At 44.5% G+C, this 27,500-nt stretch overlaps 1 protein-coding gene across 4 annotated transcripts in view; it reads right to left on the bottom strand.

Annotated features, from left to right (window-relative positions):
* Positions 1-27,500, bottom strand: part of LOC306971531 (stromal membrane-associated protein 1-like) — a 46,982-nt gene that overhangs the window by 6,976 nt on the left and 12,506 nt on the right. For all 4 annotated transcript variants that reach the window (XM_079567844.1, XM_079567845.1, XM_079567846.1 and 1 more), the window contains exons 2-6: positions 24,176-24,309; positions 22,310-22,395; positions 21,364-21,433; positions 4,720-4,776; positions 2,148-2,205 (exon numbers count right to left, since the gene is read on the bottom strand). In XM_079567844.1, the coding sequence (XP_079423970.1) occupies positions 2,148-2,205; positions 4,720-4,776; positions 21,364-21,433; positions 22,310-22,395; positions 24,176-24,309 (405 nt within the window). The remainder of the gene's footprint in view (positions 1-2,147; positions 2,206-4,719; positions 4,777-21,363; positions 21,434-22,309; positions 22,396-24,175; positions 24,310-27,500) is intronic.

Below are 27,500 nucleotides of genomic sequence, written 5' to 3'. Positions count from 1 at the left end.
AAGAAGCTAACATGCTAACGGGCAAAGCTAACTGCGGCTAACGTCACTTTAAACAGTATTTACAGCCAGGTTTGAGTTTAAAAAAATATATTTCCATTGTATAACATCCCTCTGTCCCTTCGCCTTTCCTGTCAGCGAAGTATTTACTCTCCAAGACAATAGGCTGCGTTCACGTGACATCACAACATCCCAAAGAGCCATAGTTTAACACTGAGGTGGATCAACTGACGGTAACTATGGTAACGGTGGTAACTGACAAAATGCATATTTTTATGTTTGTTTTTTGGCTCATATCTCTGTCATTACTGGAGGAATCCACATGAAACAAAAACTGTCACAAAGTTCATCGTCTCCTCTGTCGGCTCATATGAACTAATGTACAATTATTATCTCTGAAAAGCATCAAAAAGTGGTGACAATATGTGAAAACATGAGTGTGATGTCGTCTAATAGAAAAGACTTTCAAACATAAAAATAATCTCACAGGTTTGTGAATCCGATCACGATCAGACACTGAAGAGGAAAAACATTTGTCAATTTTAGTTTTGGAGATTTCTTACAAAAACTGCATTTCTCCCATAGAGCTGTATTGGCCCCGCCCTCCATCTGACATTATGACATCATCACATTCTGAATCGTGAACGCCGCCTATTAATAAGTTAAAATCGTAACTTGCTACGACACCTGCAGTTGCGCTTATGGCCTCTAGGGGGAGATAAGTTGCTTAGTGCTGCTTTAAAGTCTAAAGTCACATGACCTCCTTCACTATTTTAATATAAATCCGTTGCCGGAGCCTGAAGTCTCCGTTATACTTTTTCTACTTTAAAGTGCACGTATAGATACAGACGCATCTCGTCATAGAAGGGGGCGTGGCTTCGCCGAGGGGGAAAATAGAATCTTTAGAGAAACACAATTTTCCCTCTTTTTAGCCATTTTCTGGTGGAAAATCAACTTATTTATCACATAAATATAGTCAAGTGTAAGTCGGGCCCATGTGGATATTTTCTCACAGCAGATTGTTCAGTAGAAGTGAAAAAAACGGCAGTTGGAGCTAGCGCTAGCTAACCGTTAGCATTAGCCCGATGCTAACATGTAGCATCAAGTCATGTATTTATGGGCTGTTGAACCACTTTGCTCCTCCCCATGTCTTTGTTTCTTTACTTAGTAGAAACTATATTCATAATTCAGCGTTTGTTACAGTAGTTTTTGAATAATTAAAGAATATAAATATTTTCAAAAAAAATTTCCCCCTTAGCTGTTTTTAAAAATGACCATATATGGGCGATTCCAGAGATGCGTCTGTATCTATGAAGGTTCTGTATCTGCATGTTGTCTTACTTCTTTGCTTCCTCGTGTTCAGTGTGAATAAAACATGTACAATAGGCCAGGATGAATGAGAGTGAGAGAGCACATGGGTGAAGGCTACAGTCCGATGTGGCTCGTTTACATGTATGAGACCCATTAACATGCACTGTCCAAACAAACCCATAAATACATAAATATAAATAATAAATAGAGTTAAAGCTTTGGTTTGATTCAGAGACAGAATCATGAATGAGCTGAAGTGAGACGTGATCTAAAGGTGAGACGTCCAGGAGCTGCTGAGACCAGGGTGTAAAACGTGCTTCTCAGGGTTTGTTTGTTTCCTCTTCTTCTCATTTCACGGCGAGCGCTCACGCCTCTGTCCTCGCTCCTGATCTAATATCCGCCGCGGCTTCAGAGCGATGTCTGCGCCTGATAAAGCTCAGAGTGTTTATGCCCCGCCCCCTCCCTCTGCTGATAAACCTCAGTGTCTATGCCCCGCCCCCTCCCTCTGCTGATAAACCTCAGAGTGCATAAGCCCCGCCCCCTCCCTCTGCTGATAAACCTCAGTGTGTTTAAGCCCCGCCCCCTCCCTCTGCTGATAAACCTCAGAGTCTATGCCCCGCCCCCTCCCTCTGCTGATAAACCTCAGAGTGCTCAAGCCCCGCCCCCTCCCTCTGCTGATAAACCTCAGTGTGTTTAAGCCCCGCCCCCTCCCTCTGCGCCTGATAAACCTCAGTGTTTATGTCCCGCCCCCTCCCTCTGCTGATAAACCTCCCTCAGAACCTTCATGTTTCCTCATGTTTCCTCATGTTTCCTCGTGTTGGAGCAGATCAGGTTCTTACCGAGTCCCAGCAGGTCCACGTTTGGATCCGGGCTTTTCTTCGGGCCCCGAGACTCGCTCTGAAACATCAGACCAGAGGTTCATCAGCTCAGAGAGAGGAGCAGTTTAGGAGACACGTGAGCAGATGTTCCTGAAAGAGGCTCCTCCTCCCTCCTCACTCTCCTCCCCCCTCCCTCCCCCTCCCTCTCTCTCCCCCTTGTATCTCCTGATTGGAGAGAGCACTTCAGGTGTTCCTCTGAGTTCCTCCTCTCTCAGAGGCGTCGCTCATGGACCTGAAGAACCGTCTTAATGATCAGAGTCTGAAACAGGATCCAGGGACGAGGAGACGTTCAGGATCGTCCTGTTCAGAGCTGTCACTCGCTCAGACGTTTGTAACGAAGGAGAATCCTCAAAGTAACGACAGAAACGAGAGGATCCTCCAGTGAAGCTTCTGTAGAACGTTCTGCCGTCACACTCAGGTTTCAGGGCCACGTGTGACAAACACTGAGGGAAACATCTCAGCATCTGCAGCTCCACACTCACCACAGTGTAATGAGACGAGTTGATGTGTACCTGTCTGCTCTGTGCGTGCCCTCAGTCACGCAAAAAGATTCCCACCTGGACGGGGCCTTTCTGTGTGGAGCAGGTTCTCCCCGTGCCTGCGCAGGTTTCCTCCGGGTTCTCCGGTTTCCCCTACCACTAAAAACATGCACAATAGATTCCCCTCTGAGGCCAGGACTCCCCTGAAAAGAGATTCTTCATCTCAGTGGGACTTTCCTGGTTAAATAAAGGTCAATAGATGAATAAAAATGTGTAGACTGAGCTCAGACCTGTTACTTTGGGTCTGAAGCGCCGTCATGCACGAGCTTAATATAGAAGCTGCAGTTACACGTAAGACCTGAGGGGGCAGCAGTGAGTTTAGAATAGCAAACTTGCATCCCTTTAAGAAAGAACTTTCACTGTTGACCCGTTTTTCCTCCTAAGATAAAGGTTTAAACGCCTCAGCTCACACAAACACGGGTCACATGATGCTGTATCTGCCGCTCCATTGGCCGAGAGTTACAGAGCTCAACTTTAACAATCCTACTCTTCAGTTTTGGAATTATACGCCATATTTATACATGAATATCATCAACAATCACTGGGCCTGAGGACGTTTATTTACCCTAAGCTAAACTGGACCCTTCACATTCGGACATTTATATTTTCTGCTCTTCGTCTGAGTGAAGCAGAAGCTCCTCCCTGTTTTATTCCTGCGTAAACGTTCTCCCTGTAATGACGGTTTTCACACGTCCTTCTCTCCAAACCAAACGTCTCCAAACAGAACTCCTCTCCTCTGTTTCCATAAATAATGAATGTGAAACAAACACTGGCAGATGCTAATGCGGCTCATGAATATTCATGAGGAGCGAGCCGGCCAGAGCCAATCACAGGACAGGAGACTCAAACCTGAGGCAAAAACTAAAAACTGAAGCGAAAACTCCCTGAACGACGCTTTAGTCGACGCTGATGCTGAAATATGTGACAAAAAGCGACGGAAGAACGTGGGTCTTAGCTTTCAAATGAGGCGTCACACTGGCCCTATGGGCGAAGAGGACGGAGAGCATTGGGTTTAGGCGGGTGGGAGGAGTTTATACAAAAACACACACATTTTTCATAATTTTTTTTCCAATTTTTTCATTTTCCTCATATTTTTCCCTCTTTTTTTTGTATTTTTCCATTTATTCCCAATTTTTTTTTCATTTCCCCCAATGTTTTCTTCATCCTTTAGTCGTGCTTGGTCACTGGTTACTGTGGGATTGTTCTGAGATGTTCTTGGTGCTCACGGGTCCAGAGGAAACATCTGCAGCTCCATGTGAAATAAACCCTGTTCCTCACACGAACCATCGTCTCCGCCTGAGCCTGAAGGACAGTCCGAGAGCATCTACCCCATGACTAATCCCCTCCCCCCCCTCCCTCTCTCCTCCTCTCCCCCTCTCCCTCTCTCTTTATCTGACTCATTCTCTCCTCCTTCAACCTCTGCTCCTCTGTTTTCTGATTTCCCTCTTGGCACAATGAGGACGGTTTCTGCCAGACAAACACATCAGATTAAGAGAACAGCAGCTACAAAGCCGACCCTCCAGAGGCTGCAGTTGTGCATAAACCTTCTCTCCGGCCTCCCCTAAACTGTTCACTGAAGCTGAAGCAGAAACGGCTGCAGTGGCTCAGAAATACATGAGGACAGAAAAGGAGAGAAGCTCATGATGTGGACCCCCTCCTCCCCTGACCTCAGCCCTGTTGAGAACCTTCTGAAAAACTTCTCTGAGGGTGGGAGGCAGTTTTCATCCAAACAGCAGCTCTGAGGTGATTCTAACATCCTGCAAACAAATCCCAAAACTCACAAGTTTAATGGATTTAAGATTTGTCTTTTTTTTATTTTATTTTTTTTCTAAATTTTTTGTAATTTTTTTGTAATTTTTTTGTAATTTTTTTTAATTTTTGTCATTTTTTGTGTCCATTTTTTGTGTCAATTTTTTGTCATTTTTTAGTCTTTTTTTTTTTTCATTTTTTCACATTTCTGTAAACACTGATGTATCAGACGGAGCCTGAGGTACCTTCGCGTGGTTCTTCTCCTCCTTCTCCTTCTTCTTCTCCTCTTTCTTCTTGTCTTTCTGTGGAAACAACACAGTTTCAAAGAGGTGTCTCCTCCTCAGAGTCTCCTCCTCAGAGTCTCCTCCTCAGAGTCTCCTCCTCCTCAGAGTCTCCTCCTCAGAGTCTCCTCCTCAGAGTCTCCTCCTCAGAGTCTCCTCCTCCTCAGAGTCTCCTCCTCCTCAGAGTCTCCTCCTCAGAGTCTCCTCCTCAGAGTCTCCTCCTCAGAGTCTCCTCCTCCTCAGAGTCTCCTCCTCAGAGTCTCCTCCTCCTCAGAGTCTCCTCCTCCTCAGAGTCTCCTCCTCAGAGTCTCCTCCTCAGAGTCTCCTCCTCCTCAGAGTCTCCTCCTCCTCAGAGTCTCCTCCTCAGAGTCTCCTCCTCAGAGTCTCCTCCTCAGAGTCTCCTCAGAGTCTCCTCCTCCTCAGAGTCTCCTCCTCAGAGTCTCCTCCTCCTCAGAGTCTCCTCCTCCTCAGAGTCTCCTCCTCCTCAGAGTCTCCTCCTCCTCAGAGTCTCCTCCTCCTCAGAGTCTCCTCCTCAGAGTCTCCTCCTCAGAGTCTCCTCCTCCTCAGAGTCTCCTCCTCCTCAGAGTCTCCTCCTCCTCAGAGTCTCCTCCTCAGAGTCTCCTCCTCCTCAGAGTCTCCTCCTCAGAGTCTCCTCCTCAGAGTCTCCTCCTCCTCAGAGTCTCCTCCTCAGAGTCTCCTCCTCAGAGTCTCCTCCTCAGAGTCTCCTCCTCCTCAGAGTCTCCTCCTCCTCAGAGTCTCCTCCTCAGAGTCTCCTCCTCAGAGTCTCCTCCTCAGAGTCTCCTCCTCCTCAGAGTCTCCTCCTCAGAGTCTCCTCCTCCTCAGAGTCTCCTCCTCCTCAGAGTCTCCTCCTCAGAGTCTCCTCCTCAGAGTCTCCTCCTCCTCAGAGTCTCCTCCTCCTCAGAGTCTCCTCCTCAGAGTCTCCTCCTCAGAGTCTCCTCCTCCTCAGAGTCTCCTCCTCCTCAGAGTCTCCTCCTCCTCAGAGTCTCCTCCTCCTCAGAGTCTCCTCCTCCTCAGAGTCTCCTCAGAGTCTCCTCCTCCTCAGAGTCTCCTCCTCAGAGTCTCCTCCTCAGAGTCTCCTCCTCAGAGTCTCCTCCTCAGAGTCTCCTCCTCAGAGTCTCCTCCTCCTCAGAGTCTCCTCCTCCTCAGAGTCTCCTCCTCAGACTCTCCTCCTCCTCAGAGTCTCCTCCTCCTCAGAGTCTCCTCCTCAGAGTCTCCTCCTCCTCAGAGTCTCCTCCTCCTCAGAGTCTCCTCCTCCTCAGACTCTCCTCCTCCTCAGAGTCTCCTCCTCCTCAGAGTCTCCTCCTCCTCAGAGTCTCCTCCTCCTCAGAGTCTCCTCCTCAGAGTCTCCTCCTCAGAGTCTCCTCCTCCTCAGAGTCTCCTCCTCAGAGTCTCCTCCTCAGAGTCTCCTCCTCAGAGTCTCCTCAGAGTCTCCTCCTCAGAGTCTCCTCCTCCTCAGAGTCTCCTCCTCAGAGTCTCCTCCTCAGAGTCTCCTCCTCCTCAGAGTCTCCTCCTCAGAGTCTCCTCCTCCTCAGAGTCTCCTCCTCCTCAGAGTCTCCTCCTCAGAGTCTCCTCCTCCTCAGAGTCTCCTCCTCAGAGTCTCCTCCTCCTCAGAGTCTCCTCCTCCTCAGAGTCTCCTCCTCCTCAGAGTCTCCTCCTCCTCAGAGTCTCCTCCTCCTCAGAGTCTCCTCCTCAGAGTCTCCTCCTCCTCAGAGTCTCCTCCTCCTCAGAGTCTCCTCCTCAGAGTCTCCTCCTCCTCAGAGTCTCCTCCTCAGAGTCTCCTCCTCCTCAGAGTCTCCTCCTCCTCAGAGTCTCCTCCTCCTCAGACTCTCCTCCTCCTCAGAGTCTCCTCCTCCTCAGAGTCTCCTCCTCAGAGTCTCCTCCTCAGAGTCTCCTCCTCAGAGTCTCCTCCTCCTCAGAGTCTCCTCAGAGTCTCCTCCTCCTCAGAGTCTCCTCCTCCTCAGACTCTCCTCCTCCTCAGAGTCTCCTCCTCCTCAGAGTCTCCTCCTCAGAGTCTCCTCCTCCTCAGACTCTCCTCCTCAGAGTCTCCTCCTCAGAGTCTCCTCCTCAGAGTCTCCTCCTCAGAGTCTCCTCCTCCTCAGAGTCTCCTCCTCAGAGTCTCCTCCTCCTCAGAGTCTCCTCCTCAGACTCTCCTCAGAGTCTCCTCCTCCTCAGAGTCTCCTCCTCCTCAGAGTCTCCTCCTCAGAGTCTCCTCCTCCTCAGAGTCTCCTCCTCAGACTCTCCTCCTCAGACTCTCCTCCTCAGAGTCTCCTCCTCAGAGTCTCCTCAGAGTCTCCTCCTCCTCAGAGTCTCCTCCTCAGAGTCTCCTCCTCCTCAGAGTCTCCTCCTCCTCAGAGTCTCCTCCTCAGAGTCTCCTCCTCCTCAGAGTCTCCTCCTCAGAGTCTCCTCCTCAGAGTCTCCTCCTCCTCAGAGTCTCCTCCTCAGAGTCTCCTCCTCCTCAGAGTCTCCTCCTCCTCAGAGTCTCCTCCTCCTCAGAGTCTCCTCCTCCTCAGAGTCTCCTCCTCCTCAGAGTCTCCTCCTCAGAGTCTCCTCCTCAGAGTCTCCTCCTCCTCAGAGTCTCCTCCTCCTCAGAGTCTCCTCCTCCTCAGAGTCTCCTCCTCCTCAGAGTCTCCTCCTCCTCAGAGTCTCCTCCTCAGAGTCTCCTCCTCAGAGTCTCCTCCTCCTCAGAGTCTCCTCCTCCTCAGAGTCTCCTCCTCCTCAGAGTCTCCTCCTCCTCAGAGTCTCCTCCTCCTCAGAGTCTCCTCCTCCTCAGAGTCTCCTCCTCAGAGTCTCCTCCTCAGAGTCTCCTCCTCAGAGTCTCCTCCTCAGAGTCTCCTCCTCAGAGTCTCCTCCTCCTCAGAGTCTCCTCCTCCTCAGAGTCTCCTCCTCCTCAGAGTCTCCTCCTCCTCAGAGTCTCCTCCTCCTCAGAGTCTCCTCCTCCTCAGAGTCTCCTCAGAGTCTCCTCCTCAGAGTCTCCTCCTCCTCAGAGTCTCCTCCTCCTCAGAGTCTCCTCCTCCTCAGAGTCTCCTCCTCAGAGTCTCCTCCTCAGAGTCTCCTCCTCAGAGTCTCCTCCTCAGAGTCTCCTCCTCAGAGTCTCCTCCTCAGAGTCTCCTCCTCAGAGTCTCCTCCTCCTCAGAGTCTCCTCCTCAGAGTCTCCTCCTCCTCAGAGTCTCTTCCTCCTCAGAGTCTCCTCCTCCTCAGAGTCTCCTCCTCAGAGTCTCCTCCTCAGAGTCTCCTCCTCCTCAGAGTCTCCTTACCTCCGGTTTGTTCTTGTCCTGAGGCGTCGCTGAGACTTTCTGCTGGAAAACAACAAACAGAACGTGAGACAGAGCAGTGACGTCCCCGAGCGAGCGGCTCTTTTCAGCGGCTCTTTAAGGTGAGCGGCTCTTTTGAACGGCTCTTTTCAGCGGCTCTTTTGGACGGTTCGATCTCTGATTGTGAAAAGAGCCGGATCTTTGTTGAAGGACCTCGAACCCTCAGTGAAGGTTTTCTGGAGGAGACACTCACAGCCTCTTCAGTGGATCTGATTCCCACAGACTCGGCTCCTGGAAAGAGCCGTGAATCTCCCCATGAGGAGCACCCGGTCGGGTGAGCGTAGGTGCTCTTCTCCTAACGTCTGACTGAACCAGGACGAGCTCAGCAGCCGCTCGGACTCAGTTTGAAGGAGGAGAAACATGAAAGTCCTCAGATTGTGTGTGTGTGTGTGTGTGTGTGTGTGTGTGTCTTCTTGTACGTACAACATTGTGAGGACCAGTTTGAGTTTTTAACAGACTGAGGACATTTTGGGAGGTCCTCACTTATTTGAGGGACTGTCTGAGGGTCACATGTGGTTTTAGGGTCAGGGTTAAGAGTGAAGGTTCGGGTTAAGGTCTGTGAATGTCCTCACTGAGATAGAAGCACAAACACGTGTGTGTGTTTGTGGCTTAAAGGCTGAAGGAAAATGATTCTCACAGAGTTTTATTTCTCACTCGTGCAGGACTGTGTCTTTCACCAAATGAGAATAAAATACTTTTAACCTCTTCACTCCCGCCTGAACCCAGAGGATCTTTTTCCTCACGGCATCACATTTATATCATCATATTTTTGTTGGGCGTTCAACTCATTTTTGTAATTTTTTGGTCATTTTTTTTTATCAAATGTTTGTCATTTTTTGTTAATTTTTTTTACATTTTTCGTTGATTTTTTATCGAAATTTTGTAGTTTTTTTGTCATTTTTTTGTCATTTTTGTGACATTTTTGTCTTTTTTCTTTCTTTTTTTGGGTCATTTTTTGGTCAAATTTTAATCACATTTTTGTAAAAAAAAAAAAAAGTCACATTTTGTCACATTTTTGTCACATTTTTTTCATTTTTTTGTCCGATTTTTGTCATTTCTTTTGTCACATTTCCATCATTGTTTTCGTCTCAGTTTTGTCGCTATTTTCTCAGCTTTTTCCCAGAAGCTTTTGGATTGGGGTAAAGCCAAACTGGAGGAAACGTGCTCGGTTCAGGCGGGAGTTAAGGGGTTAAAGGCTGAAGGAAAACGATTCTCACAGTTTTATTTCTCACTCGTGCAGGACTGTGTCTTTCACCAAATGAGAATGAAATACTTTGATTTCACTCAGATGTGATTTGTTTGGATTTGTGTCCAGTTTAGTGATGTCTGGAGATCTGAGGGACGTGAAGAGCCTCCATTATCTCCTGAACCCCCTCTCCTGCTGAAGGTCCTCCTGCTGTGAGGCTCAGTGCTCTCATATCAGTGCCTCCTCTCTTATCTGGTCTGAATAATGCATCTGCGTGTAAAAGCTGAGCGGGAGCGTGGGCGGCGAATCACAGAGCGGCGCCCGGGGGGGGAGGAGCCATCAAAGATTTATGAGATGGTTCCACGTTCAATAATGTCCAGGAACAGTCGGAGAAAGACTTAATCTGAATCACTGCAGAGACGGAACTTCCACTGGAGTGACCTTTAACCCCTTTAACCTTTAACCCCTTTAGGACCGCCTCCTCTCTCCCTGACCTTTAACCCCTTAAACCCCTTAAAGGGGTTAAAGGGGTTAAAGGGGTGTGTGTGGGGGGGGGTTAAAGGGGTTAAAGGGGTTAACCCCTTTAACCCCTTTAACCTTTAACCTTTAACCCCTTTAACCCCTTTAACCCCTTTAACCCCTTTAACCTTTAACCCCTTTAACCCCTTTAACCCCTTTAACCCCTTTAACCCCTTTAACCCCTTTAACCCCTTTAACCCGGGAAGACCCTGAAGTCCAGACTTTCCAAAGCGCTTTTCAGACGATCTCGGCCGATGAAGAGGCTGTTGCTTTGGGGAGTCAGAGTCAGAGCCTCTGAAGGACCGACAGGCGTAGACAGGAGCATGAGTCACTCTCTTTGTGGTACAATGGGGGGGGTTTGGGGGGGGGGGGGGGGGGGGGGGGGGGGGTTGGGGGGGCTCGTCGTCTGTCAGCTCTGATTCTGATCGTCTTTTGTCTTGTATCTGGAAGACTCTCTGTGACGAGGAGCTTCTGTGTGGACGAGGTTTAAACATGAGCTGGACGTCTTGGGGAGTTTTGGAGTCTGTGTTTGCTGCATCACCTGGAGCTTCTCAGCACCAGGGGCACCAGGGGCACCAGGGGCACCAGGGGCACCAGGGGCACCAGGGGCACCAGGGGCACCAGGGGCACCAGGGGCACCAGGGGCACCAGGGGCACCAGGGGCACCAGGGGCACCAGGGTCAGAGGCTTCTCACGTGGTTTCAGAACTTTGCTCCAAACTCTTCAACTAAAGAATGTTGCTCTTGTGAAGTGAACTTTACATAAACTGTTCAGAGCAGGAAAGTCTCAGTTTGTTGTTTTCACACCTGCATGAAACATCTGGACCAGCGTTCACACCCTGGTCTGTTTAAGGTGGACCAAACAGCAGGTCTGAAGACACCTCAGACCTTCCTCCATCAGCCCACAGGCCTCCCAGACAAAACAGTCTGAGTGGATTCGTAAAATCTCTAAGATCATTGGAGTCCAGTGTAAGGTAAGGCAGAAATACTGTCAATGCACCTGTGGGACAAATGGTAATAGATTGGTAATAGATGCCCATGATTATAAAACACCACCCATTTATTTATTTTTATAATTAACACTAAATTCATATTTTATTTACAAGAAGTGGAATGTAATTTTGATCAGGAGATACTTTGGGAACGCACACGCACGGGGGGAGGGCAGCTCGGGGGGGCCTTGCGGGTCCTTATTAGTTTTTGCCTCACGAAGAATGGCGTGGTCATAGCATCTCTTCTGTGATTTCAGACGGCGATAAATAAATGAACGGCGAGAAAAATCCCTCTCAGTGTCTTTATCCGACCACTAACGCTACATTTGGGGGCTCGTCCGGGATGGATTTAGCCCTCTGAGAGTGTTTTTCTCCGGCGATCGCGGGGAAGTCAACGAAAAATCCACCGCTGACGGTCACGCGCATTCACGACGGAGGCGCAGCACCGCTGCACACAGTACGAGCAAGATGAGCCTCGAAGAGTACGCAGAGCAGCTAGCGGAGCAGCTTTGGGCTCTGAAGCTGGATGAGCTCAAGGAGGTGTGCGTGCAGGCCAAAGTTGAGTATGGAAAGGCAGCGACCAGGCGGGCAGTTATTCAAAAGATTATGGAGTCATCAGATAACGCAATTGAAAATGAAGAAGATGACGTGGCAAAACAATATTTGATCTCTTTGCTAGTTCTCACTATTAATCCAGAGGACACAAAGACTGCAGAAACAGAGCATGAGAAAGCACCTGTAAGTGAAACACAAAGGCGGAGCGACAGAGTAAACATAGCTTCACAACAAAATGTGCCTTCAGTTCACACAAGCACCAGTCTGCCCACAAACAGGTTACAAGAAGTAACAATAAGAAGAGAATTTAAGATAAGTGGACAGATTGGGGAAAGAGGACAAAAAGATAAGCTCTCATTCACAAATTTAATGCACCAAGTGGAGAGAGGATTGATGAAAGGCCATAGTGAAGATGAGGTGGTAGAAGCTGTAGTAAAAGCCATCAGCCCAGGCTTAAGTCTACGTGACATGCTTGAAGTCAAAAGTGACCTCACTTTATCCCAGTTAAAGACTATGTTAAAGGGGCACTTTAAAGAAGACAGTTCTATGGACTTATATCACAAGTTAGTGAATGTCACTCAAGACAGCCATGAATCTCCACAAAACTTCCTATTCAGAGCCATAGAGCTAAAAGAGAGACTTCTCCTCGCTGCTAAAGAAACAGGCTCAGACGATCAGTACAGTCCAGATATGATACAAAAGAAGTTTTTGAGGTCTGTCAGCACAGGACTTCTGAGTGATCACATCAAGTTCCAGCTTAAACCTTATTTGGATGATACTACAGTAAAAGATGAGACTCTCATTGATAAGCTCAATGAAGCTGCGAGTGTAGAGTCAGAACGCCAGTCGAAACAGCGCAAAAATGCTGCAAGTAAAGCTCCAAAAATTAACGAGCTACAGACAGCAGGTTTGACTCAGGATAACTCAACTTCTGAAACGAGAGTAGGGGTGCAGGACCAAACCGACACTGTTAGACTAAAGACGCGTAAAAACTCAGCACCTCCCAGCTCAAGAGACACTGAGTTGTATGAGACAGTTACTCTACTCCGAGAGGAAATGGCGGACATCAAGAAAAGTCTGCAGGACCACCAGCAACGCACTACTCCTGGCCCGAAACGCACCCAACGCAGAGCATGCACAACATGTGAAAAGAGTGGACAGAGGGATCAATGTGAACACTGCTTCAAGTGTGGATCATCAGGACACTTTTCAAGGGGGTGCAGAGGATTGCGAGGGGCAGGTAACCAGCCAGAGACAGTACATGTCAAACCCCACAAGGTGGCGCCAACATCTGGAAAATCCTCTGAGTCAGACAGTAAGGTGCAAGAGCTGCTGTTGGAGAGAATAAGGATGCTTGAAGCTCAGTTACAAAACAGTAACAGTGCACATCAGGGTGTAAGTGCCACCTACACCAATCCAGTGGCATCACGTCGCCGGGCAAATCTGAATGCTCTCATCGGAAAGAAGTGTCTAGTGGACTGTTGTTTTGAGGGAGTACCAACAAAAGCTTTATGGGACACGGGTTCGCAGGTAACCATCCTAAATGAAAGCTGGCGTAGTACTTACCTCCCACAAATTGAAACACGCAGCCTCGAAGAGCTTCTGGATGAAGATGAAGCCCTCATTGGTAAGGCAGCAAATCAAACAGTCATTCCCTTCTCAGGTTGGGTAGAGTTAAAGTTCAAGCTAAATACCTCTGACCAGGGCTCACAAGAACTGCTTGCCCCAGTGTTAATCTCAAGTGAGCCAGGTGTTGCTGACCCACCAATCATCGGCTATAATGTTATTGAGCAGCTAATCAAAAATGGGATGGAGCACTATCCAGAGTTTACTTCAGCATCAGTGCAAGAAGCATTTTCACTTGACTGCTCAAAGACTGAGATTTTCATTCAGTTGGTAAAGAAGGGTGATGAAGACATGAGGGAGGGCGTAGTGAGAGTAGGGCAACCAAGAGTAACTATCCCTCCAGGTCACACTCAACTGGTGAAGTGTAGTGTTCGCAGATACTGTGCAGAAGGACAAAACACCTTGTTTGAACCTGTAGATAGCTCAAAGTGGCCAGATGGACTGACTTTAACAGAGGCAGTGATAAGTCTACATCAGGGCAGCTGGTCAAAAGTGTCCGTGCCAGTTACTAATGAAAGTAGTCGCAGTATTACTTTGACAGCACGTACTGTACTAGGCCAGCTCCAACAGGTTAAAGCTGTCTACCCAGCAAGTGCACAACCTTTGCAGACAGAACAGGGAAATGACGCTTACTCACCTAGTGCCGAAGATAAACATGACAAGGCACAAAGTCACCAACAACAAAAAGGAGAACTGTGGGATCCACCTGTACCTCTTGACCATCTGACACAGGAGCAGCAGAACAAGGTACGGGCACTGCTGAGAGAGGAGTGTGATGCCTTTTCTGAAGGAGATCAAGATGTTGGATGCATCCCATCATTGAAACTAAAAATTAGGCTTAAAGACACTACCCCTGTCACCCGTACATACACCTCAGTACCCAAACCACTCCACAAGGAGGTGAAGGAATATTTGGAGGATCTTCTGAATAGGGGATGGATACAAAAGTCTCGCTCTCCCTATTCCTCACCACTTGTATGTGTCCGCAAGAAGGATGGGACACTCCGTCTGTGTGTGGATTATAGACAACTAAACCTAAAGTCCATACCAGATAGACACCCCATTCCCCGTGTGCAAGACATCCTTAACAGCTTGTGTGGCAGTGCATGGTTTTCCGTTCTAGACCAGGGGAAGGCCTACCACCAAGGGTTCTTGGAGGAAGAAAGCAGGTCGCTCACTGCCTTCATAACACCTTGGGGCCTTTATGAGTGGGAAAGGATTCCCTTCGGTCTCTCCTCAGCCCCTGCAGAGTTCCAGCGCAGCATGGAGGAGTGCCTAGCTGGTTTGAGAGATGAAACATGCCAGCCATACTTGGATGATAATCTTGTCCACAGCAAGACACTTGATGATCATCTGCAGGACTTGAGAGCAGTGCTGCGTCGTTATCAGCAGCATGGCGTCAAACTAACTCCAAAAAAATGAGAGGTTTTTAAGAACAAAGTCAAATTCTTGGGAAAGATTGTGTCCAAAGACGGATACACCATGGATGCGAGTGAGTTAGCGCCTGTACAAGCTCTGAAAGACCGAAAGCCAACAAATATGGGTGAACTGAGAAATATGTTAGGGTTTATATCTTACTATCGGCCTTACATTCAGAATTTCTCACGTATCGCCAAGCCACTCTACAGTTTGCTGTCAGCCGAAGGCACACCCAGGGCTCCCCCACGAAAAGTTGAAACTAAAAGGGTCAAGAAACAAAACAAAACCAACCAGTTGTCCTCAAGGCAGCCTATCAACTGGACAGAGAAACATCAGACTGTGCTTTGTGAACTCATAGACCACCTACTGCACCCACCCATATTAGGTTACCCTGATTTTGACAGGCCTTTTGTGCTGCACTGCGATGCATCTCAAGAGGGTCTTGGGGCAGTACTCTATCAGAGACAGCAAGGCAAACTAGTAGTTATTGGGTACGGCTCTAGGACGTTGACTCCACCGGAAAAGAATTACCATTTGCATTCCGGCAAATTAGAATTTTTAGCGATAAAATGGGCAATTTGCGAAAGGTTTAGGGAGTACCTCTATTATGCACCATCATTTGTCGTTTACACCGACAATAATCCTCTAACCTATGTCCTGTCGTCTGCTAAACTCAATGCCACAATGCACAGGTGGGTGGCTGAACTTGCTGATTTTGAGTTCACGATTAAGTATCGGCCAGGGAGATGTAACGGGGATGCTGACGGGCTGTCGCGAATGCCTCTTGATATGGACCAGTATATGCTCACATGCTCCAAGGAGGTAGAGCCAGAGGTGATAGCCACCATAACTCAAGCTGTACATACTAAAGCCCAAAAGCCTGAGCCATGGATGTGCCCTGTCACTATCGCTACAGCTTATTCCCAAAGTGACTGTGTGACCTCCCCTATAGCCACCATATCAGAGCAGGATCTGAAAAAGGCTCAAGAAGAAGATCCAGTCTTTGCAAAAGTCAGACACTACATGGTAACAAAACAGTGGCCTCAAAGTAAGGGCAGGGGACACCATGATGAGTTAACAACACTGAAGAAGGAAAAGAAAAGACTGCATCTTGACAGTAATGGACTCATCTACAGGAAGACTGCTACTAGCTCTCAACTGCTCCTACCTAAAGTATTCCACCCACTCGTCTACAAAGAGCTCCACGAAGAAATGGGTCATCTCGGGCCGGAACGGACACTGACTCTAATCCGTGAAAGATTCTTCTGGCCTCACATGCAGCGCGACGTTGACCACTATGTGACTAAGGTATGTAGCTGCCTCAAACGTAAGCGCCCCAACAAACCAACTAGAGCACCGTTAACCAACATAGTGACCACTTACCCGTTTGAGCTAGTCTCAATTGACTTTCTGCACTTAGAGCCAAGTAAAGGGGGCTATGAATACATACTCGTGGTCATGGACCATTTTACAAGATTTGCCCAGGCCTATGCATGCACCAACAAGTCAGCAAAAACTGCAGCAAGTAAACTGTTTGGAGACTATGTGCTTAAGTTTGGGTTCCCGAATAAGCTACACCACGATCAAGGCAGGGAGTTTGAAAATAAGTTGTTTCACAAGCTCCAGGAATATTGCGGCATTCAGGGCTCCCATACGACTCCCTATCATCCCTCTGGGAACGGCCAGGTAGAAAGGTTTAATCGCATATTGCTCTCCATGCTAAGAAGCCTGCCAGAGACAGCTAAATCTGACTGGAAAAGCTCACTGGACAAAGTGGTGCATGCGTACAATTGTACGCGAAATGAGGCAACAGGGTTTTCTCCCCATTTTCTGCTTTTTGGTAGGAGTCCCAGGCTACCGATTGACATAATGTTTGGCCTGACCCCTGGTGGCAACGATGAAGAAAGCACATCCCACAGTGAGTATGCTGACAAGTGGCGCAAGCGCATGCTCGAGGCATACAGAATTGCTTCAAAAAGTGACTGTAAAGGACAGGCTAGGTCGAAAACATACTATGACAGAAAAGCTTATGGGGCAGAGCTTCAACCAGGAAGCAGGGTGCTTGTGCGCAACTTTTCCGAGCGAGGTGGCCCCGGCAAACTCAGGTCTTACTGGGAGGAAAAAGTTCATGTGGTTGTTGAAAAGAAACCTGACACTCCCGTATATGTGATCAAGCCTGAGAGAGGTCTTGGGAAGACACGTGTCCTTCACAGGAACTTGTTGCTGCCCTGTGACTATCTGCCCATTGATAAAGATGTTTCACCTGTACGCCCACAGCCTGCGAAGAAGAATACAAGGCGAAAGCAAGACAAGTGTAATAAGTCTGACAATAACAGCTCTGAGGATTCTGAAAATGAAGCTGAGTGGCAAGCAATCATCTAAAGGCCGACTAGGAGTCAGTTGAGAGCAAGGGCAGAGGAGTTCCGTCCACAACCAACCCCTAGACAACACGACACCAGCATCAACGAGGAACTCCACCGATGTGACTCCGAGGCTGCTCCAGATGGTCCGCCTGGTGGTGATGACAGCGTGAGGTCCGAGCCAGAGGAGCCACTACAGGACGACGCCCAGGACAGTTCCACCGCAGACCAGAGCCCTGCAGCATCATCTGATGAAGCAGACGAGGATGCTGGGCTCCAGCCAGCCAGCTTACGAAAATATCCTTTCAGGCGTAGAAAACCGCCATCGACATTTACTTACAACACTTTAGGTCAGCCTTCTGTTACACGTTAAAGGGTGTAAGGGCACAATTGTGTTCGATTATTTGTTCACTTGTTCTACTTTGAGTTCAGCATATTGTTAAGCTGCATGCACATAGATCACACATTGGCAATTCTGATAATTTAAGACACAACACAGCCTGAGTTTAGAACACCAGCACATCTCTTATGTAGGTAATAGCCTTATTAGCTTGTGGAAAGAGTCGTAGCCTAGAGTACAAGAATCTTCTTTCAGTGGAGGTACTTTGCCTGTGAAACAGAGCATTTCCTTAGATATCAGCTGGCCAGTGGTGTCTTCCGGTGAACATCCGGAAGAGGGAGATATACTCCATGTGAAGGACTGTTAAAGAACATTTGGTGCCTCCTTAATATGAACTGACTCCCACTCTTGTGGCCGTGGCTCTGAAGTTGAAGACTCATTTATGGACTGTGTAATGTCAGGACGCCATTCATTTTGAAGGGGAGAGTGTGGGACAAATGGTAATAGATTGGTAATAGATGCCCATGATTATAAAACACCACCCATTTATTTATTTTTATAATTAACACTAAATTCATATTTTATTTACAAGAAGTGGAATGTAATTTTGATCAGGAGATACTTTGGGAACGCACATGCACGGGGGGAGGGCAGCTCGGGGGGGCCTTGCGGGTCCTTATTAGTTTTTGCCTCACGAAGAATGGCGTGGTCATAGCATCTCTTCTGTGATTTCAGACGGCGATAAATAAATGAACGGCGAGAAAAATCCCTCTCAGTGTCTTTATCCGACCACTAACGCTACACACCCGATTAGGTCATAACATTATCATTAACCCTCACCCTCACCTGGCATCTGAAAGAAGTGGAAAAAGAATCATCGTTTTCAGGAAGAAATGACATAAATCTACTTGAATTAACAGATTAAATCTAAGGTTTGAGTAGATTTGTTCTGGTCTCAGACGAGATAAAACCTCTATAGTAATAGTTTTTCTCTTAATTCAGATCATGTTTGTGTCATTTCAAGTGAAAAACAATGATTTGTCTGATTCCAGGTGGGTTTTATTCTTGTTCCATCGGCGCTTCGGTTCAAACCGACTCAAATTCAACATAGAAGAACTTTAACTCAAGCCATTTTAACTCATTTATCTCATGATGGTCGTGTTTCCAGTGCTTTACTTCGGCCTCGGTCTGTTTACAATAAAGAAAAAAGAAAGAAAAATGACCCCCTGTTTGAGAACCTTTAGTGACGAGGCCAAAGAAGCTTAAACTGTTCAACATTAAACCTTCGCTCCAGACTTTCCTGAGATTCTAAAGAGTTTATTCTTTTAGCATCTTTGGCATAAACTCGTCTCGTCTTCAAACCGAGGCTGAGGTAAAGAAAGAACTGTTTTTATCTGAGAGTTTTCAGGGACGACTCACAGGAGTCTTAAAGGAACAGGAAGTACTCACAGGAGTCTTAGAGGAACAGGAAGTACTCACAGGAGTCTTAGAGGAACAGGAAGTACTCACAGGAGTCTTATAGGAACAGGAAGTACTCACAGGAGGCTTAGAGGAACAGGAAGTACTCACAGGAGGCTTAGAGGAACAGGAAGTACTCACAGGAGTCTTAGAGGAACAGGAAGTACTCACAGGAGTCTTAAAGGAACAGGAAGTACTCACAGGAGTCTTATAGGAACAGGAAGTACTCACAGGAGGCTTAGAGGAACAGGAAGTACTCACAGGAGTCTTATAGGAACAGGAAGTACTCACAGGAAGTACTCACAGGAGCCTTAAAGGAACAGGAAGTACTCACAGGAGCCTTAAAGGAACAGGAAGTACTCACAGGAGCCTTAAAGGAACAGGAAGTACTCACAGGAGCCTTAAAGGAACAGGAAGTACTCACAGGAAGTACTCACAGGAGCCTTAAAGGAACAGGAAGTACTCACAGGAGTCTTATAGGAACAGGAAGTACTCACAGGAAGTACTCACAGGAGCCTTAAAGGAACAGGAAGTACTCACAGGAGCCTTAAAGGAACAGGAAGTACTCACAGGAGCCTTAAAGGAACAGGAAGTACTCACAGGAGCCTTAAAGGAACAGGAAGTACTCACAGGAGCCTTAAAGGAACAGGAAGTACTCACAGGAGCCTTAAAGGAACAGGAAGTACTCACAGGAGTCTTAAAGGAACAGGAAGTACTCACAGGAGCCTTAAAGGAACAGGAAGTACTCACAGGAAGTACTCACAGGAGCCTTAAAGGAACAGGAAGTACTCACAGGAAGTACTCACAGGAAGTACTCACAGGAGCCTTAAAGGAACAGGAAGTACTCACAGGAAGTACTCACAGGAAGTACTCACAGGAAGTACTCACAGGAGCCTTAAAGGAACAGGAAGTACTCACAGGAAGTACTCACAGGAAGTACTCACAGGAGCCTTAAAGGAACAGGAAGTACTCACAGGAGCCTTAAAGGAACAGGAAGTACTCACAGGAGCCTTAAAGGAACAGGAAGTACTCACAGGAGCCTTAAAGGAACAGGAAGTACTCACAGGAGTCTTAGAGGAACAGGAAGTACTCACAGGAGCCTTAAAGGAACAGGAAGTACTCACAGGAGCCTTAAAGGAACAGGAAGTACTCACAGGAGGCTTAAAGGAACAGGAAGTACTCACAGGAGCCTTAAAGGAACAGGAAGTACTCACAGGAAGTACTCACAGGAGCCTTAGAGGAACAGGAAGTACTCACAGGAGCCTTAGAGGAACAGGAAGTACTCACAGGAGCCTTAAAGGAACAGGAAGTACTCACAGGAGGCTTAGAGGAACAGGAAGTACTCACAGGAGGCTTAAAGGAACAGGAAGTACTCACAGGAGTCTTAAAGGAACAGGAAGTACTCACAGGAGGCTTAAAGGAACAGGAAGTACTCACAGGAGGCTTAAAGGAACAGGAAGTACTCACAGGAGCCTTAGAGGAACAGGAAGTACTCACAGGAGCCTTAGAGGAACAGGAAGTACTCACAGGAGGCTTAGAGGAACAGGAAGTACTCACAGGAGCCTTAAAGGAACAGGAAGTACTCACAGGAGGCTTAGAGGAACAGGAAGTACTCACAGGAGTCTTAAAGGAACAGGAAGTACTCACAGGAAGTACTCACAGGAGCCTTAAAGGAACAGGAAGTACTCACAGGAAGTACTCACAGGAGCCTTAAAGGAACAGGAAGTACTCACAGGAGCCTTAAAGGAACAGGAAGTACTCACAGGAGCCTTAAAGGAACAGGAAGTACTCACAGGAGGCTTAAAGGAACAGGAAGTACTCACAGGAAGTACTCACAGGAGTCTTAAAGGAACAGGAAGTACTCACAGGAGTCTTAGAGGAACAGGAAGTACTCACAGGAGCCTTAAAGGAACAGGAAGTACTCACAGGAGGCTTAAAGGAACAGGAAGTACTCACAGGAGCCTTAGAGGAACAGGAAGTACTCACAGGAGGCTTAAAGGAACAGGAAGTACTCACAGGAGGCTTAAAGGAACAGGAAGTACTCACAGGAGGCTTAGAGGAACAGGAAGTACTCACAGGAGGCTTAAAGGAACAGGAAGTACTCACAGGAAGTACTCACAGGAGGCTTAAAGGAACAGGAAGTACTCACAGGAAGTACTCACAGGAGCCTTAAATGAACAGGAAGTACTCACAGGAGCCTTAAAGGAACAGGAAGTACTCACAGGAGCCTTAAAGGAACAGGAAGTACTCACAGGAGTCTTAGAGGAACAGGAAGTACTCACAGGAGCCTTAAAGGAACAGGAAGTACTCACAGGAGCCTTAAAGGAACAGGAAGTACTCACAGGAGTCTTAGAGGAACAGGAAGTACTCACAGGAGCCTTAAAGGAACAGGAAGTACTCACAGGAGCCTTAGAGGAACAGGAAGTACTCACAGGAGTCTTAGAGGAACAGGAAGTACTCACAGGAGCCTTAAATGAACAGGAAGTACTCACAGGAGCCTTAAAGGAACAGGAAGTACTCACAGGAGTCTTAGAGGAACAGGAAGTACTCACAGGAGCCTTAAAGGAACAGGAAGTACTCACAGGAGTCTTAAAGGAACAGGAAGTACTCACAGGAGTCTTAGAGGAACAGGAAGTACTCACAGGAGCCTTAAAGGAACAGGAAGTACTCACAGGAGTCTTACAGGAACAGGAAGTACTCACAGGAGTCTTAGAGGAACAGGAAGTACTCACAGGAGTCTTAAAGGAACAGGAAGTACTCACAGGAGTCTTAAAGGAACAGGAAGTACTCACAGGAGCCTTAGAGGAACAGGAAGTACTCACAGGAGGAAGGGCATCCTGGTCGAAGAATCGTTTCCTCTCGTACTTGTCCCGAATGAAAACTTCCACGGCTCTGAGGTCAGAGGTCAAGGAGCTTCAAACAGATACAAAACATCAGCAGGAGCGAGAAAGGAAACATTCCTCTGTAATATTCACTAAAGTAAAAGTAAGTTTATTTCATTTATGTCGCAACAGTTTAAATAAAAGTCACTAAAGTAAACAACTACAACTGCCTCCTCTCTCCCTGACTCCGCCTCCTCTCTCCCTGACTCCGCCTCCTCTCGGCCTGATCCTGATAAAGAGGAGCCGGTTCCTTCCTTTGTTCGGGACGTTTCACTCTTTAACATCTGCTCTTCAGTCGCTAAATCAGACTCCACACTCACTCAGATCATGAAAACATCTGACTCCTCTTCTGCAGATGTAAATATTGTCCTTCATTAGACGGAGCTTTGAGGACGGTGAGGATCGTCCTGATGAACCAGCTCCATCATTACGACTCTGGATTAGTCCGAGGACGAGGTCCGGGCGAGGGAAACATCTCAAACACAGAGAGTGTTTCCAGGAAAGATCAGGATGTGGAGATGTTGTTGTCGATGGAGGAAACTTAAAGCGACTTAAAGCAGCATATGAGCACAAGCAAGTCTTCATTTGAAAGCTAAGAACCTGCAGAGTTCAGCCACTGAGCTCTTTTCAGAGGGACTTCCTGCAGACGAGTCAGTGCTTTTCATTTCCTCACGTCTCTGAGAAGCAGCTCCGCTAAAGGACGAACTGCGCGGCTCCAGAGAAGAAGCTCCTCCACTGTAAAGCAGAGGAGCGAAGGAGCGAGTGTTTACCAAATGCAGGAAACGGGGAAAGACTTCAGAATAAGGAGAAGCTGAGGGACTGAAGGACTAAAGGACTAAAGGACTGAGGGTCTGAAGGACTGAAGGACTGAAGGACTGAAGGATACTGGTCGGACTGGGGGCGTCTGAAGCTCTCGGGGAGATGAGCCTCGTACACCAGCCTCGCTCTGCTGTTCCCCATCTCCACCATGCTCTGCAGAACACAGAGAACATCATGACTGTAGAACACACAGAGAACATCATGACTGTAGAACACAGAGAACATCATGACTGCAGAACACAGAGAGAACATCATTTTTTATCAAACTTTTTGTCATTTTCTTTGTCATTTTCTTTGTCATTTTTTGCCATTTTTTTGTCTTTTTTTGTTGTCTTTTTTTGTCTTCATTTTTTCGTCAATTTTTTAATCATTTTTTGTCTTTTTTATCACATTTTTGTCAAAATTTTGTCATTTTTTCGTTAACTTTTTCTCAATTTTTTGTCACAAATTTTTGTAAATTTTTCATCAATTTTTCGTCACTTTTTTATCTCATTTCCATCATTGTTTTCGTCTCAGTTTTGTCGCTATTTTCACAGCTTTTTCCCAGAAGCTTTTGGATTGGGGTAAAGCCAAACTGGAGTAAAGGTGCTCGGTTCAGGCGGGAGTTAAGGGCTTAAACACATTGGTGGAGGCCTCCTTATAGAACATACTGTATTTAAGTGTGGGGGAAATGCAGAATAAAACATTTGAACTGAACTGCTTAAAGAAAATTAAAATAAATAAGATGAAAAAACATTGAACTGAGAGTCATGTGTGGCAGTGAGAGGAAGGAGCTGCTGTGGATCCGTCCCTGAAGAACTCTCTGTGAAGGAAACAGTGGGACAGTTCCTCCTGATGAAGCTCCTGATCTGCATTCAGGAGCGAGGCTGATGAATGAGCCCCCCCCCCGGCCCCCCCACCACCGGCCCCCCCCGGGAGAAGGAGCTCCGTCCAACATTCATTAGTGCCTGAAAAGAGTCATTAAGATTCAGGAGCAAACGCTGAGGGGCCAGGAGGGAGATGAGCAGCGTTTAGAGAGGAAACTATGGAGCCTCAGCATGGGGGACAGGAGAGACATTCAGCATCAGTGCAGAGCCTCAGCATGGGGGACAGGAGAGACATTCAGCATCGGTGCAGAGCCTCAGCTCCACACGAGGAGTTAGATATACAGGAGTGTCTGACAGTGCAAATACATCAGTACGTCCACGTTCTGCCTGAAACTGTGAGTTTGGCGCCCCCACAGGTGAGATGTCTGTACTGCATTTGATTTATAAACACTCCCACACACGGCCCTGGCCCCGCCTCCTGCAGGGAGGAGGCGGGGCCAGGGCCGAGCAGGATCTGCGGGGGGGTCGTACCTGTGTCTGCTCGGGTCTGGGGGGGGGGTCTTAAAAAATGACAAAAATGTTACAAGATATGACAAAAAATATAAAAAAAAATGATAAAAATTTTACAAAAAAATGACTAAAATGTAACAAAACGTGACAAAAAAAATACAAAAAATTGATAAAAAATTGACGGAAAAAAAACAAAAAAAAAGAAAAAAGAACAAAAATGTTACAAAATATGACAAAAAATAAACAACGATGATAAAAAATGTGACAAAAAAATGATGAAAAATGGTCGAAAAAAGTGAAAAAAAGACCCAAAAAAATGACTAAAATGTGATAAAAAAATTGACGAAAAAATGACAAAAATGTTACAAATTATGACAAAAAATTTAAAAAAAATGATAAAAATGTGACAAAAAAATGAACAAAAAAATGGACGAAAAAATAACAAAAATGTGACAAAAATTGGATGAAAAAAGTGAAAAAAATGTTACAAAATATGTATCCACTCAGGTCTGGGGGGGTCGTACCTGTATCTGCTCGGGTCTGGGGGGGGCTCACCTGTATCTGCTCGGGTCTGGGGGGGGCTCACCTGTATCTGCTCGGGTCTGGGGGGGTCGTACCTGTATCTGCTCGGGGGTCCACTGGTCCAGGTTCACAGACTTGACTCTGGAGATGTGGACGCCCAGGTTACGGTGGATTCCAGCGCAGCGGATACACATGAACACGCCCAGGTTCCAGGAGGCCCAGCGAGGACCTGAGGGACAGAAGGTACAGGTGAGGGACAGGTGAGGGATAGAAGGTGGAGGCTTTACTTTATAGCAGCGCTGCCCCTGGTGGAGGCTTTACTTTATAGCAGCTCTGCCCCTGGTGGAGGCTTTACTTTATAGCAGTGCTGCCCCTGGTGGAGGCTTTACTTTATAGCAGCTCTGCCCCTGGTGGAGGCTTTACTTTATAGCAGCTCTGCCCCTGGTGGAGGCTTTACTTTATAGCAGCTCTGCCCCTGGTGGAGGCTTTACTTTATAGCAGCTCTGCCCCAACAAAAATTCAACAAAAATGCAACAAAAATGCAACAAAAATTCAACAAAAATTCAACAAAAACTCAACAAAAATTCAACAAAAAATCAACAAAAATTCAACAAAAATTCAACAAAAATTCAACAAAAAATCAACAAAAATTCAACAAAAATTCAACAAAAATTCAACAAAAATTCAACAAAAAAGTGACAAAAACTCAACAAAAATTCAACAAAAATTCAACAAAAATGCAACAAAAATGCAACAAAAATTCAACAAAAAATCAACAAAAAATCAACAAAAATTCAACAAAAAATCAACAAAAAATCAACAAAAATTCAACAAAAAATCAACAAAAAAGTGACAAAAATTCAACAAAAAAGTGACAAAAATTCAACAAAAATTCAACAAAAATTCAACAAAAACTCAACAAAAATTCAACAAAAAATCAACAAAAATTCAACAAAAATTCAACAAAAAATCAACAAAAATTCAACAAAAAATCAACAAAAATTCAACAAAAATTCAACAAAAAAGTGACAAAAACTCAACAAAAATTCAACAAAAATTCAACAAAAATTCAACAAAAATTCAACAAAAATTCAACAAAAATTCAATAAAAATTCTACAAAAAATAAACAAAAAATAAACAAAAAGTGACAAAAATTCAACAAAAATTCAACAAAAATTCAACAAAAAATCAACAAAAATTCAACAAAAATTCAAAAAAATTCAACAAAAAATCAACAAAAAATCAACAAAAATTCAACAAAAAATCAACAAAAAATCAACAAAAATTCAACAAAAAATCAACAAAAAAGTGACAAAAATTCAACAAAAAAGTGACAAAAATTCAACAAAAATTCAACAAAAACTCAACAAAAATTCAACAAAAAATCAACAAAAATTCAACAAAAATTCAACAAAAATTCAACAAAAAATCAACAAAAATTCAACAAAAATTCAACAAAAATTCAACAAAAAAGTGACAAAAACTCAACAAAAATTCAACAAAAATTCAACAAAAATGCAACAAAAATGCAACAAAAATTCAACAAAAAATCAACAAAAAATCAACAAAAATTCAACAAAAAATCAACAAAAATTCAACAAAAATTCAACAAAAAATCAACAAAAATTCAACAAAAAAGTGACAAAAATTCAACAAAAAATCAACAAAAATTCAACAAAAATTCAACAAAAATTCAACAAAAATTCAACAAAAAATCAACAAAAATTCAACAAAAATTCAACAAAAAAGTGACAAAAACTCAACAAAAATTAAACAAAAATTCAACAAAAATTCAACAAAAATTCAATAAAAATTCTACAAAAAATAAACAAAAAATAAACAAAAAGTGACAAAAATTCAACAAAAATTCAACAAAAATTCAACAAAAAATCAACAAAAATTCAACAAAAAATAAACAAAAAATAAACAAAAAAGTGACAAAAATTCAACAAAAATTCAACAAAAAATAAACAAAAAATAAACAAAAATGTGACAAAAATCAACAAAAATTCAACAAAAAATAAACAAAAAATAAACAAAAAAGTGACAAAAATTCAATAAAAATTCAACAAAAAATAAACAAAAAATAAACAAAAATGTGACAAAAATTCAACAAAAAAGTGACAAAAATTCAACAAAAATTCAACAAAAATTCAACAAAAACTCAACAAAAATTCAACAAAAAATCAACAAAAAATCAACAAAAATTCAACAAAAATTCAACAAAAATTCAACAAAAAATCAACAAAAATTCAACAAAAATTCAACAAAAAAGTGACAAAAACTCAACAAAAATTCAACAAAAATTCAACAAAAATTCAACAAAAATTCAATAAAAATTCTACAAAAAATAAACAAAAAATAAACAAAAAGTGTCAAAAATTCAACAAAAATTCAACAAAAATTCAACAAAAAATCAACAAAAATTCAACAAAAATTCAACAAAAAATCAACAAAAATTCAACAAAAATTCAACAAAAAATCAACAAAAATTCAACAAAAAATAAACAAAAAATAAACAAAAAAGTGACAAAAATTCAACAAAAATTCAACAAAAAATAAACAAAAAATTAACAAAAAATAAACAAAAATGTGACAAAAATCAACAAAAATTCAACAAAAAATAAACAAAAAATAAACAAAAAAGTGACAAAAATTCACTAAAAATTCAACAAAAAATAAACAAAAAATAAACAAAAATGTGACAAAAATTCAACAAAAATTCAATAAAAATTCAACAAAAAATAAACAAAAAATAAACAAAAAAGTGACAAAAATTCAATAAAAGTTCAACAAAAAATAAACAAAAAATAAACAAAAATGTGACAAAAACTCAACAAAAATTCAACAAAAATTCAACAAAAAATAAACAAAAAATAAACAAAAAGTGACAAAAATTCAACAAAAATTCAACAAAAATTCAACAAAAAATCAACAAAAATTCAACAAAAAATAAACAAAAAATAAACAAAAAAGTGACAAAAATTCAACAAAAATTCAACAAAAAATAAACAAAAAATAAACAAAAAATAAACAAAAAATAAACAAAAATGTGACAAAAATCAACAAAAATTCAACAAAAAATAAACAAAAAATAAACAAAAAAGTGACAAAAATTCAATAAAAATTCAACAAAAAATAAACAAAAAATAAACAAAAATGTGACAAAAATTCAACAAAAATTCAACAAAAATTCAACAAAAAATGTGACAAAAATTTTAAAAAATAGTGACTTTATAGCAGTGCTGCCCCTGGTGGAGGCTTTACTTTATAGCAGTGCTGCCCCTGGTGGAGGCTTTACTTTATAGCAGCGCTGCCCCTGGTGGAGGCTTTACTTTATAGCAGCGCTGCCCCTGGTGGAGGCTTTACTTTATAGCAGTGCTGCCCCTGGTGGAGGCTTTACTTTATAGCAGCGCTGC

The sequence above is a fragment of the Gobius niger genome (assembly GCF_951799975.1).
Source record: "Gobius niger genome assembly, chromosome: 12".
NCBI lineage: Eukaryota > Metazoa > Chordata > Actinopteri > Gobiiformes > Gobiidae > Gobius > Gobius niger.
This window is presented reverse-complemented; position numbering and strand designations above follow the sequence as displayed.